The 13,743-nt window shown below is 45.3% G+C and overlaps 3 protein-coding genes across 3 annotated transcripts; 2 read left to right on the top strand and 1 right to left on the bottom strand.

The window, feature by feature from the left end:
- Window positions 1-87: 87 nt before the first annotated feature.
- On the bottom strand, window positions 88-4,227 carry LOC144640593 (uncharacterized). Its single transcript, XM_078499692.1, has one exon. The coding sequence runs from the start codon at window positions 4,225-4,227 to the stop codon at window positions 88-90; it is 4,140 nt and encodes a 1,379-aa protein (XP_078355818.1).
- Window positions 4,228-10,124: 5,897 nt separating this feature from the next.
- LOC144640592 (uncharacterized protein F54H12.2-like) lies at window positions 10,125-11,528 on the top strand. The gene has a single exon (XM_078499691.1). It carries the CDS (start codon window positions 10,125-10,127, stop codon window positions 11,526-11,528), a length of 1,404 nt encoding a protein of 467 aa, XP_078355817.1.
- Window positions 11,529-12,442: 914 nt separating this feature from the next.
- On the top strand, window positions 12,443-13,129 carry LOC144640591 (uncharacterized). Its single transcript, XM_078499689.1, has one exon. The coding sequence runs from the start codon at window positions 12,464-12,466 to the stop codon at window positions 13,127-13,129; it is 666 nt and encodes a 221-aa protein (XP_078355815.1). The 5' UTR covers window positions 12,443-12,463.
- Window positions 13,130-13,743: the final 614 nt, after the last annotated feature.

Here is a 13,743-nt window from a genome sequence, read left to right as displayed (position 1 = left end):
CTTGTTTTTCGATTCATTTTTTTATTACAAGAAATTTATTTACAAACGTTCGCTGTATTCTCAGCACCCGATTTACAGACACAGTATTTATAAGTCGGCTAAAAGATCTGTCATATTCTCGTCTTCATTGGTCCAGCGGAGATACCCATAAGGGTAGGTCAGGAACGTGGTCGGATCAATGACGCGTTTGCTATAAACCATTTGGTACTTTTTGGTCTGGGGTACTGTTTCGATAGTGTACTGTTTGGCGTTACGTACGATGTGGTACGGTTTCACGACATCTGTTTGTCGGACACCGGACTGCAAGGGTTGTTGGATGTCGTCGATAACGTTCTGACGCAAGACCCTGTAGTTTAACTGTTTGGACCCTTCACTGTTTAATGAGATTCCGCGCACTTTACACTCTTCTTTCCCGTTTCTGGTTAAATAGCCGTAATTCTTGGGTCCACCGGAAGCAAACTCAACAATGAAATCTCCCTCACTCAATTCGTCTTTGAAGTCACCCAGGTAATCGTCGAGCGGAGGGATGGGTTGACCCGGCAGACTTCGGAACACCACACTGTCCGTGTCAAAGTATAGGACTCGGTCTTGCAACAGGTCGAGAGCTTCGTAGAGTCGTAGCCGGGCCCAACAGGTAGTGAAACAGGCGACGAAGATGTTGAGGTTTGGCGACACAGGATCGTCTTCCAGCTCGTGTTTGTAGTGGATCTCCACCCGTTCCTCGGTCAGTACGCTCACGTAGCGGATATCGTACTTGTCACTCTCATGGAACTCCGTGAATGCCTTTGGATCGTCGAACTCTCTGACCTGGGTCTTGTTGCTGCGTTGCCCAAACTTACCCCACATGGAGTTAAGCATCATCTTGGCCAGAGTACGCAGACCTGGATTTTTCTTGATTTTGGTAGGGTCCAGACGAATCCCCTCTCGGGCGTAGTAGTCTTCGATGTGTTGCCGCTGTTTCTCGGGATCGTCACCCACGTGGGACGGCCAACCGCTGGCTTCTTCTTTGATCTTCAACCAGGTGTTTACATAATTGGCGAAGAGCCCCTCCTGTCGTTCTGGAAAATTCCACACCTCATGAATGTGGAGGATCTGGTACCCTTTCTTCACAGCCATTTCTAATTCCGGAGTACACCACGTACCAGTGATTTGGCGTTGCTCGACGGTGTGACTGCAAACGTGGCTCCTTTCTAACATGGGTTTGTCCATTTCCTCCTCGACGCAGGTGCGACAAAGCGGAAACGTCAACTTGTTGTTCTGTCGTAGGGGTAGCACGGGGTGGAAGAGTCTCTCGGGTGGCAACACAGTGCATTTGGCGATCCCAAAATAACGAGAGATGTCTGAGTGATCCGGCTGGAATTTGATCTCCGGATGTCCCACAGGGTATTCGGAGTTCTTGTTGACGAATGGATAGAGGGACGTGAAGTCGTAATACTTAAGTTGTTCCCAATTCTCCTCGTCCGCTCGATGGTAAAGCTTCACGGCATTTGTTCTGCCACCACAGAAAGCGTCGCGGGGATTTAAAGGCTCCACAATGTCGAGACTGGTCATGAACGCTTTAATCTCCTCGCTCTCCTTTTTCATACGATTCCACTCACATTCCCATACTGTTACCGCATTGTAACCCTTGTCTGTGAGGTACTGTAGTTTCTTCTGGGTACAGCGGTACACATCGTCGGCACACCGATCTTCGAGACGTGTATGAGACTCGGTTCGGTTGGGGTAGCACCTGGGGCAACCGTGCCAGAAACAGCCCTCGAATTCGTACACAGTGTTGGTCTGCTCGTCGTACCCGTCCACGGTGTAGCAGCTGTTAGGGATTCGATATTCACCCTGGTTGGCTGCGTGTCGAATGCGAAACCCATGATCGTTGGAGGATTCCCCCAAACAGTGTTCCTGCCAGTGCAGCCATTCCAGGGAGACTTTGGAGTGATTGGATTTCAACCGCCATCCGTGTAGTGGCTCCGAGGCGATGGTGTTCGGAGCCATACGGTTCTGTCGCAAGTCACGATTGCAAGCTGAAGCGATGGTAATCTTGTCCCATGGGTTGAATTTGGCCTGTTTTTCGAAGAGTCGCTTGAAAGTGAGGCACCCTTGTTTCAACAACTGTACGTCTGACTCGCAGTACTCGACCAGCTCATTCTGAAAGTCAAATTCCACATTTTTGGACACTTGATCGTCGTACCACTTCTGGAATTCCTTACGACCGCTCACCGACATGGACTCCGGCATGTAATAATGCTTGCCGGGAATGGGACCCACGTACTCTTGGTTCTCGGGGGTGTTGAATAGATGAGGGAAGTACCCCTTCTTGAGTTCAGTGAGGCCAAAGGTTTTCGGAAAAGCAGAGAGTGGCATCTGAAAAAAGGAGAGAGAGTCGATGAAGCGTATCCTGTCGAAGGCCACTTGCAGCAACTTGGCACCGTTACGTATCTGCTCGATTATCCGATGCTGATTATGGTATTCGTCCACGACAAAATAACCGTCGTAGCCCTGGAAGTTGTGGGCGATCACCGTGACGGGTCGGGTGTCATCCTCGGTTAACGTGTCGAGCCACTCGAGAAAGTCTCTTACGCAATGTTCACCTTTGAAACGAACTGGACGGTCGTCCTGTTCCGTTTCAGCGATCAGTAAGTTGGGAATGTGTCGCCCGGTGTCTTGCATCGCTTCGATGTCGAAAAACACATGAAGAGGTGGTTTCTCGTCATCTTCTTCGCCTTTCATGACAGCGCCATTGGTCTCAAGGGTTGCAAGGCCAGCCGCAGCTCCCTGTTTGGCTTGACGTCTTTTCCTTTTTTTCTCGCGCTTTTCTTCTTTCTCTTCTTCCGGGGATTTGACCACCTGAATGTAACACTGATGGGAAGAGGCCTCCACGTATTCTTGGCAAGATGGGCACTCTACATGACCACACTCGTGCTCTTGTTGCTCCTTGAGACCTACCAATAGTTTTCGACAGTCAGGGCATTTGCGTCGTTGGGTGCACACACTGACGTGCTTGGTGTTGGCGACATTGCCAGTGTAAGACCTCGCCAGGTGATTCTGGAAGCACGTGTCTCCGTAGAAGGATCGCTTACATGACCCGCATGGCAACGTGGCCCGATGTCCTCGACATTTAGCCTCAGTGAAATCTGGACAACCCGTCTGCTGACACGCACTACAATGGTCTGGATTGTTCTTGCAAGCATGTCGACCTTCAATGGGATAGGGCTGGAAACATCGTGCACAAAAGTAACTTGAACCGAAGTACCCTGGTAGACTTGTGATGACGTCATAGTGTTCCACGTCATAGAGCAGGACCAGTTGTTTCTCTTGGGGTGGTCCAAAGGAACGTACGCTGTACCCTCGGGTGGCATCGACAAGAAGTAACTGGTACTCCAAGAGACTGGGAGCCAGGGCAAATTTGGTAAGTTCTTCGTAACCACAAGGGCCGAAGGGGACCCCTGCTTCATAGTGTAGTAATAGAGCCTGCTCTTTTTGAATGTTACGTCCCCGCTGAAAACCACGCCAATTGGGATGATCGTCGACGTTGGCTTTGGCCGTCACGATTGCTCTGGCACAGCACAAGTTGTCTTCATTGTTGATTTCGATTACACATTGCTTGATACGCTTGAAGGTCTTGTGGTTGCTGTGGCCTGGTTTCAGCTTTCTCTTTTGACCGCTGCCTCGGGGAGGAGCGCGAACGTGCGTGAAAGATAGTTGGAATGAATCGTCTACTTCAAAGTTCTCGTTTGAGTTTAACATTTTTGACATTTGTTCGAGCATGTTGTCCACTCGAGTCCCACCACGTAACCATTCGCTGGCAGGAAGGCCACGATAAGCATAACTGTTGTTCAGGCGGTTGCTGGCTAAACTGAAGTAGACCCTGTCCTGTTCGGGGATCCGGTCTCGAAGAATCAGATTTTGTAAGGCTCTGTGAATGCTATCCCGTAACGCTGACGCCAACTGTTGTTGGGGCAAAAACTGGCCCACTTGACGAATATTGGCTGTGAAGTGTCGTTCGCGTACACCAAGCCTCCTACTTGATCGGTCCACGTATGGATTGAGGTTAAACTCAAAGCGTCCGGGCTGTGTTGTGCTCACACTGCCGCCTATTTGCTCTTGGTGAGTCAGTTGACGTTCTGCGGCGTCAGTGGTTTCTTTTAACAATAGGTCATCTTCCCATTCATCCATATGTTGGTTTAGTATTGCATCATCTTTTTCATTGACAATTGTGTCAAGGTGAGCCATGTTAAACTTGAATGGTTTGGGTCACACAACTGAGTGTTATTTTATATTTGTCTACCTTTTGATATGTTAATGTGTAAGAGGAAACAATGCTATTGATATTTTAATGTGTAAGAGAAGAGTACTATTGATATGTTAATGTGTAAGAGGAAACAATGCTATTGATATTTTAATGTGTAAAAGGAAAGAGTACTTTCGATTTGTAAATTGTAAGAATAACACAAAAGATTATGATTGAACATTTTTTATTCACAAAATGTATAATTACATGGGTGGAACAATAATGATTTTTTTCTTGTTTCTTTTCGCTTTCATTTGACATTCTTATTTGTAACCTCTATTTAAATGTGTTTTGTTTTTGTCGTCACTAAAGTCGTTACAACTTTCCAGGAATGTTCCTAAGAAACAGCAAAGATGCTTTCTTGAGTTAAAAATGAAACCGTTGAAAACAATTGGTCAACTGATTTATTTCGACGATTGTTCTTTCGAACAAGTTTTTTATCTCTTGTTGCACTTCCGGAGACGGGTTTCTTGTTCCCAGAATGGCGCTCTTTAATCCTAAGGTAGGAGGACTACACGGAACGAAATGGTGTTGCATGAACCATTGCCTGTTTTTGTCACATTTCTTTTCCCAGCTAGGTTTGTACCACTGACGACTTTTGTTGTCAAACACGTAGACAGCCTTATTGCCATGATCCAAAGTCATTTGCACGCTCCATCCTGTAAACCCCTTCAAGGTTGTTTTTTGGAATCCAGGTTCAAATTCTCCAAAGGCAAACACATAATTGGCATCTTTTATGATCCAAAAATTGCGTTCCAGTAATCCCAAATATACAGTTCCTTGAACATTTCGCTGCAAGGTCAGATTGGCTTTGTGGACATAGGGTTCTGCTTCTTTTAACTGTTGAATAGTTAGCGGTGTAATGAAGCGGCTTCGTTCTTGTATGGGAGAAAGGATAATACACACATTCATGCCATAATGGACACCCTGTTGTTCCGCCAAAGACTCGATCCCTTTGGCTCCACCCGTGAAAAGAACGTAACCATTACCAGTGCCCACATCCATTGGTTCTGCCATCATTTGCATCTTAACAAGTTTTGAACGTGTAAAGGGATGATTTTGTTTATAGCAGAATCTTGTATTCTTATATAAATGTGTAAGAAGAGAGTACTATTGATATGGAAATGTGTAAGAGGAAACAATGCTATTGATATTTTAATGTGTAAGAGAAGAGTACTATTGATATGTTAATGTGTAAGAGGAAACAATACTATTGATATTTTAATGTGTAAGAGGAGACAGTGCTATTGTTATGTTAATGTGTAAGAGGAAACAATACTATTGATATTTTAATGTGTAAGAGGAGACAGTGCTATTGTTATGTAAATGTGTAAGAGGAAACAATGCTATTGATATTTTAATGTGTAAGAGAAGAGTACTATTGATATGTTGATGTGTAAGAGGAAACAATGCTATTGATATTTTAATGTGTAAGGAGACAGTGCTATTGTTATGTAAATGTGTAAGAGGAAACTTTTACCAAATTAGGACAAAACCATTTATGTTAATGAAATAGAGACTTATAAAAACGGTCTACCTGTCTGTATTTACTAACACAGTTTTCAGCATGAAGAGACAACCTACCAACCCTCTTCCAGTGTATAGCGGTAAAAAGAAGAAGAAGAAGACCGTTAAAGACAAGAAGCAAGAACCTAAGAGTGAAGGTAAAAGACAAATGTTGATTGAAGAGTGGTTGACTAAGACTAGCCCACATAAATGCGTCCGTGTGACATTTTCTACAGATGTTACCGAGCGCCATATAACTCGTAAAGGCACGTTGAGTGTCGCTAAACTGATTTGTCTGGTAGAAGAAGAAGATATTTCTCAACGCCAGTCTATGTTCAAAACAAAAAGACTGCGCAACAAACAGAATATGCGCCAACGACACGAAGCTCGCAAGCAAGAACCCACTCCCAGACGTTTACGTATAAGAAGGCATGTACTGGACACCATTCGACGTGTCACCTTACTTAATCTCTAATTTTTCAGTTGTCCACACGAAGAAAGAACTAAAAGTCACCGAGAGTGGAGAGAAAGTAGAATTACATGTCTTCGAGGAAGGAGACACAGTTCCGCTTCAAGACGTTAGTACGGAAAGCTTCTTGAAAGAAATGGGATTTGATATGACTCCTATGTTTGATCCACCTTTGGCCACTTTCCAAGAAATGTATCTGGAACAACATCTCTGCCCCGTTCATCTTCAACACATGTCACAACGGTGTTATGACGGTGGTAGGTGGTCATGTTGGCGCTGTCCCGTCGCTGATTGTTTTGTCATGACTGGGGTGCAGGACGGAAAGGAGTATTTCTCTACCGTATCTTCCAAGTTGTCAGAACACTACAAAGAAAAATGGAACGAGGTTCGCTGTTTCTGTTTCAAACCTGTTGTTCTGTGCAAGAGTCGTTCAGAGAAGAACCCCGGAAGAATTTACTTCAGATGTAAAGGAAAGCAGCCGTCACGATGTCGCTTCTTTCTGTGGGCAGATGAACCACCTAGCTATGACCAGGTGGATGGTAATCGTTCATCCCGCGACAAAAATGGGTATCCGAGAAAAGGATACGATTTTGTACCAAACTACCCACCACAAGCACAACCGCCGATGAAGGAATGTGGTGACAAAGATCTCTGGGATGAAGTCAAAGCCACCAAGTTTTGTGTGGTGGATAGTACTAACGAGATTGGTTCTCCTTCCGAGTTGCGTGGTCTACATTATTCGCCAGATAAAGAAGAACAATTATTACAATTGTTATATAAACTAAGAAGTTTGAAAGCAAAAAATCCATCAGTTGATCCCATGGAATTAGAATTCCAAAAGCGTGCTGCCGTCTTAGGATTTACAGATTGACATTCTTTTCCCATTACTTGATTTGAAAGTGTACTTTTACATGAAATAAACTTAGTGTATTTGAAAATAAAAGTCATTTGAGAAATCATCATGGTGTTGTTCACTTTATTAGGGTTTGCGAGTGTGATGTGTGGAGAAACAAAATGGTTATGGATTTGTTACCTGTGCAACTGCTTATACGAAAAACATGGGAAAGAAATAATAATTCCAACTACTTGGAAGGATCCCTTAGAAGTGTTTGAACAGGCGAAAATCGAAGGTCATCCTTTTCGCTTTGTTGTCTTTATAATGTGGTTGAAACAGCAAGAAAATTCATACCAATGGTACCAAATCTTAGAAGAGAAATACTCCAAGTGCATCCCTTCTGTGATTAGCCTGTGTCTGCTTCTGTTATGAAACGTTCAAAGAAAACAAGCAACAAAGAAAAGAAGAACTTTCTTCGAAAATACCATGATCCTTCGCAACCCGGTAGTTTGGGAGGAGTGCAGCGGTTTGCCAAAGCACAAAAGATCAGTGTCAGACAGGCCAGACAAGTGTTGGAACGAGATTTGGGTTACACTCTTCACAAACCGCGCAGACGTCGTTTCGCCACGTTACCGGTCCTAGTGTTTAACGTCGACGAGCAATGGGTGGGGGACCTCGCAGAATTCCAACCCTTGTCCAAGTACAACAAAGGAAACCGATACTTACTCATGGTCATCGATGCGTTTTCCAAGTATTCATGGGTGCAGCCTTTGAAAAACAAGACTGGAAAAGCCGTGACAGAAGCCTTTGCCAAGATTTTAAAGCTCGCCAAAGGTCGAAAACCCTTAAGGTTTCAAACGGACGACGGAAAGGAGTTTTACAATCAGACGTTTTCCACTTTGATGAAACAGGAAGGCATCCACCACTTTTCTACGTCTGGGGACGCGAAAGCTAGCATTTGCGAACGCTTCATTCGTTCATTCAAAGAACGTCTGTTTCGTTATTTCACAGCTGCCAACACTCTCTCTTACCTTCCTATCCTTCAAAGCTTAGTCAAAGGTTACAATGCATCGTATCATCGCAGTATTGGTATGGCTCCTCAAGACGTTAATGTGAACAACGAAAAGGAGGTGTGGCATCGTCTCTACGACAAACGATTGCGAAAACCCAAACAACAACGGGTCGAATTCAAAGTAAACGATCGCGTTAGGCTCAACAAAAAACATCGTCCTTTCAAGAAAGGGTATTTACCTGGATGGACCGAAGAAGTGTTTGTGATACGAGAAGTGCGACCAGGACCACCAGTAACGACTTACAAGATCCAAGAGATGGACGACACCCCTGTTCGAGGTACTTTTTACAAGGAAGATCTACAAAAGGTCGTTGTGTCTGATGACGATTTTTTCAGAGTGGAAAAGATTGTAAAGCGTAAAGGAAATAAAGTCTTAGTGCACTGGAAAGGCTGGGCAGACAAATACGACAGTTGGATCGAAAAGACGGCTCTAAAAAAATCATGAGCGACGAGGAAGGATTTTACGTCACGTTACCCAGTCACAGCAGCGGAACCGAGTTTCCCGACAACAGAGCCAATCAATTCAAGATCCGTTTACCGTACCCGTTACGATTTCAAGGAACCGGATGGAAAGTAGGATTGAGCAGCATTTCCCTACCGGACGCCAAACTGGGTCTTCCGAACTTGACACTCGACAACAAACCGCTTTTTCGATTGGCGTGGAATTACCGAAAGGGAGAAGGAGAGAACCGTATTTTGTATCTTGGTACTGCCCACTACGAACCTAGAGACGTGCGCCAAATATTCAACAAGGTAGACGGAGTGGGTTTCATGAAAACGATGGTGACGTTTGTCGAACAACGCCGAATCTACAACAAGGGTGGGCCCCATTACGGGTGGTCCTATGCTACAGAGGATGGCAAACACATGTACATCAAGTTCATGTGGGACGGGGACGAACTCGTCACCGATAATGAAAACATAGACAAGAGCGTGGGCCTGACACCATACTTCGATATCAATCAACACTTTGCACAACAGATGGGATGGTTTAAAGTGAGAGAAGATGGTACCCATGATTTAGGACCCAATTTACGACAAGAATTCTTCAGCGACACCGTTCCAGATGTGACTACAGAGAATGAACAACTTTTGGACGATGACGAAAGAGCGGCATTTTGGGGAAAATACGACGGCTTTTACAAATTGAGTTTTCTCTGCAACTGGCGATTCCTGAATCTCAACGAGGCCTTTCAAAACATCGTGGGTCACAATTCACGTTCGCTTCTCGTCTACTCCAGCGTGGGGAGCAGTTCCATGGTGGGAAATCAAGTCACAGATCTATTGCGAGAAGTCAATTATCGACGCAGAGGAGAAGGATCCGTGTACTTCGGACCGCTCCACGTTCAATATATTCCATTGCGTAACCAGGTGATTGACATTATCGAGACGGCTGTTTCAGAGTCGACAACAGGTAGACTGGTGGATTTTGGTGAAGGGAACACGATCGTGACCTTACATTTCAAGCGAACATGAAAGGAGGTGCCCTGACACGTTTCATACCGGATCCTCCTCCTCCTCAAGAGGGGAACGGATTTTTGTCTGACATCGTGAAAGAATCTCTCGGTGGAGCTGTAAAAGGATTTAAAAGTGGACGCGGCATCGGGGACCGCATTCGTAGAGCGGGTCAAGGAGCTAAGAGTGGACCCAAACGAGCCGTGAAACGCAAACTAAAAGAAGTCATAGATAGAAACGTCAAAAGAAAACTGAACGACATCTTTGGAGAAGAATGAATCCGATTTTCTCGCGATCGTCCAGACTGGTTCGATCGAAACGAGCTCCTATCAAACAGCGTGGAGAAGGTTTCTCACTGGCTCTATTGAACCATGCGTTAAAGAAGATAAAAAGTAAAAGACGAAAAGTACAAAAGGGCGGATGGATGGGTCCCGAGGTCAGAAAGCCTCCTGGCTACGATTGGATACAGACCTTACGGAAGCGCAGTAAAAAAAAAGAAACGATGACGGAGACCATCTCGAGTGCTTACCCACAGTCGAAACGAGTGGCCAATCCACTATTGGATCTGTTCACCATACCACCGACGGATGTTAGCGTGTCGTCGTATCGGATGGTCCCCATTCAGACCTACACCACAGGCATCAACCCAGTAGAATTTCAGATAGGCGACCTTGAAGATTACATCGATCTCAGCCGTAGCTTCTTCGAGGTAGAATTACAACTGAAGAAAAACAATGAAACCAACGTGGCAGCTGCCGACTTGTTGTGGCCCGTGAACAATCTAGCCCATTCTTTGTTCAAGCAAATCAGTGTGCGTCTCAACGGTACTCTCATTAGTCCACAAACGGACACATACCATTACAAAGCCTTCTTGGAAACGTTGTTGAATTACGACAGACATGATGGAGAAACCGTCTTGAAACCTCAAGGATGGTACAATCACATCGATTTTCCAGCCACGTGGACTGCCAACAACACGGATATTGAATCCAACGGTGGAGATGGACACGCACACTACCGAGCTTTGTCCGCCAATCACAAGGAGGCTCTCAAGATCTCCAAAGCAGAACAAGCCAATTACACAGGTGGCAAGCGACACGTGTTGCGTTTCAAACCTTACATCGAAGTGTTTCATCTGAACAAACTCCTGGTACCCAGAGTGCAGATAGGAATACAGATGTACTTCAATTCTCCCGACGTGTTCTTGAATGGAGTGGCTCTGGCAGGAAAATTAACGGCCCAGGAAGTCAAAGTTCGAATGTACCTGTGTCAAGTGCGTCTCAATCCCACGACGTACAGGAGATTGATGGATGAAATGACCACCAAGAATCAAGTGGTGAGTTACCCGACCGTGAGAAGCGAGATTCGAACCTTCAGCATGCAGGGAGATCAACGACGGTACGAATGCACCAACTTGTTCCAAGGGAGAATTCCCAACCGCGTGATCGTGGGTATGGTGTTATCCACAGCCTTCACTGGGAACGTGGCCAACGATCCCTTCTGTTTTCAGAAATTTGGAATGAGCAGCATAAGACAACTCGTGGGAGGAGAAGAGTATCCTTACGAAACGTTAGAGTTGGCCTACAACGATGCCACCAAAGATCTCAGAGGGTACTTTCGCTTCTTGCAAGCCACCGGCTGTCTGTGCAAACATCAAGGAAACATGGTGCGGGGTGACGATTGGGGACAAGGAAAGAATTGCACGTTGTTCGTGTTTGACAATGTAGCCAATGGATGTGTGGACAGCTACAGGATGAACCCCAAGCAAGCAGGAAATCTACTTATAGAGTTGAACTTTGGAGCAAACCCAGATGTGAACGTGACCATCATCGTGTATGGAGAGTTTGAGAATCTTCTGGAGATAGACAAGAACAAAGCCGTGTTGTACGACGTGTACCAGCGTTAGTGATGGAGAAAGTGACTTTGAATAACGTGCAGTTGGATCAATTGGCCAGAAATCACGTTTCGTTGAAACCATACTTTTACGGGACGGTAGCCTGTGATCGATTACCTCGCAAACCGCTCAAGAAGAAAGCTCAAGGGTACATCGTGAACACTGATCCTTACGACATGCCCGGTCGACATTGGATCGCTCTGTGGACGAATGGAAACGTATGCGAAGTGTTGGACAGTTACGCCTTACCCTTGGAAGTTTACCAGACGGCGCAACCATTGCAAGATTGGTTGGACGGTCATTGGAAGTATGTAGTGTGCAATGGACGGAGTCTACAGTCGTTGTACAGTCAAAGCTGTGGCGATTACGCGTTGATGTATCTGATCGATAGGGCCGAAGGACGTAGCATGAGTCAATTCGAAGCGAGATTCAAGAAACACGATTACGTGTACAATGACCATAAAGTAGGGCAAATGTTAAAGAAATTGATCTTGAAAGAAATGTCGTGGGACAAAGTATGTAAGATGGAATGCCATCAGGATTGTGAAATGTCTTTCTGCGGTGTAAGACATCTTGTGTAGTTGCATTCAAATAAAAGAAAAGTGTTGAAATGAATAAGGTGTGTGTGTCATGTATGGAAAACGTTGCCACGGATAGGATTTGAACCTCGACGTCTTAAACCAGAAGACCATCGCCATCTACACTAAAAGAAAATAAGTATGACATTCATAAGAATCGGTGGTGTAATGGTAAGCATACCTAACTGTCGCTTAGGAGATCGGGGTTTGATTCCCCGCCGGACCGATGCAAACTTTTTCTGCTTCGTAGAAACAAGAATGCAGTCTTTTTCTGCTTTGTAAAAACACGAATGCAGACTTTTTCTGCTTTGTAAAAATACGAATGCAGTCTTTTTATGCAACGTTAGTGTTGCCAAATGTCATTTCGACATGGAACGCGGTGAGGCATTCAGCTTTCGCACGCCCTCTAGTATTTTGATCGTGGGTCCTTCAGCAAGTGGTAAAACAGTGTTTGCCAGTCAACTCTTGTTGAATCATTCCGACGACTTGTTTGGTACGTCTCCGGATGCCGTGCATTATTGTTACGGAGCTTGGCAAGATGGATTCAGAGACATGAAAAAGCGAGGTGTAAAATTTCACGAAGGAATTCCCGAAGAAGAGGATTTGACCAAATGGTTTCCCCGCGGAGGTGTGATGGTATTGGACGATCTCATGGAAGAGGGGGGAAACGACAAAAGAGTATTAGATTTGTTTACCAAACATTCCCATCACAGAAACATCACCGTCTTGTACTTATGTCAAGACATGTTTCCACCGGGAAAATACGCCAAGAGCATTTCCAGGAATGCTCATTACATCGTGGCTTTCAAGAACCCTCGCGATCAATTGGGTATGAGGAATTTACTGTTACAAGCGTTTCCATCCCGTTGGCAGGATGTGATGGACGTATACGCCAAAACGACGGAAAGACCGTTTGGTTACATGGTATTGGATCTACACCCAGCCAGCTGCGACAACAAACGGATTTTCAGCCACCTCTTAAAAGAAAAGGGATGCATGAGATGTTACAGATTTTCTCGAGATGTTCCTACGTAACGCTCAGGTATAGTACGCAATGGTTGACATGTGCCGTTGCCATTTCGCGCGTATGAGAGAACAGGATATGGATTACGAGAGAATATAACAAGACTTACTTCAGAGAATTGACTCAGACGTTAGAAGAGAGAGCTAGAAAATTATGTCGACGCCAGCAGGAGTAGGAACCAGTCCTTATGCCATTCGGAAAGTCAACAACAACAAAGGGAAATTTGGAGGACAATTGTACGAGTGGTACGGAGTCCCAACTGACAGCCCAGAGACCATTCGACAGCTTGTAGGGACCAACGATCCGAGGCTCCATGAAATTGCCCTGGATCAAATCAATGCGACAATCGTGACTCGCTACTTGAAACAATTACTGTCTCCTTCTAGTCCGGCGGGTACGGGTACTTCAAGATCTACCACACCTTCTTTCTTGAGGTTCATTGTACCTGCAGGTCAAGGAACTCCTCCACCAATTACACCTACGGGTCGTCCACGAGGTTCTCCACACGGTTTAAACCAAGGCAGCATGCAACGAGAATTGGTTGGCGTCAAGTGGTGGTTGGACGTCGCATTGCAGGCATCAGGACGACAAACACCATCACCACGACCTATAAAGATGGTGGACG

The sequence above is a fragment of the Oculina patagonica genome, unplaced genomic scaffold (assembly GCF_052425735.1).
Source record: "Oculina patagonica isolate OP01 unplaced genomic scaffold, crgOcupat unplaced37, whole genome shotgun sequence".
Classification (NCBI taxonomy): domain Eukaryota; kingdom Metazoa; phylum Cnidaria; class Anthozoa; order Scleractinia; family Oculinidae; genus Oculina; species Oculina patagonica.
Note: the sequence above shows the minus strand (reverse complement) of the source record. Positions and strands in the feature narration are given on the sequence as shown.

What these genes read in the sequence shown, in the direction of transcription:
- LOC144640592 (XM_078499691.1), top strand. Translation starts at nt 10,125, where the DNA reads ATGACGGAGACCATCTCGAGTGCTTACCCACAGTCGAAACGAGTGGCC.
- LOC144640591 (XM_078499689.1), top strand. Translation starts at nt 12,464, where the DNA reads ATGGAACGCGGTGAGGCATTCAGCTTTCGCACGCCCTCTAGTATTTTG.
- LOC144640593 (XM_078499692.1), bottom strand. Translation starts at nt 4,227, where the DNA reads ATGGCTCACCTTGACACAATTGTCAATGAAAAAGATGATGCAATACTA.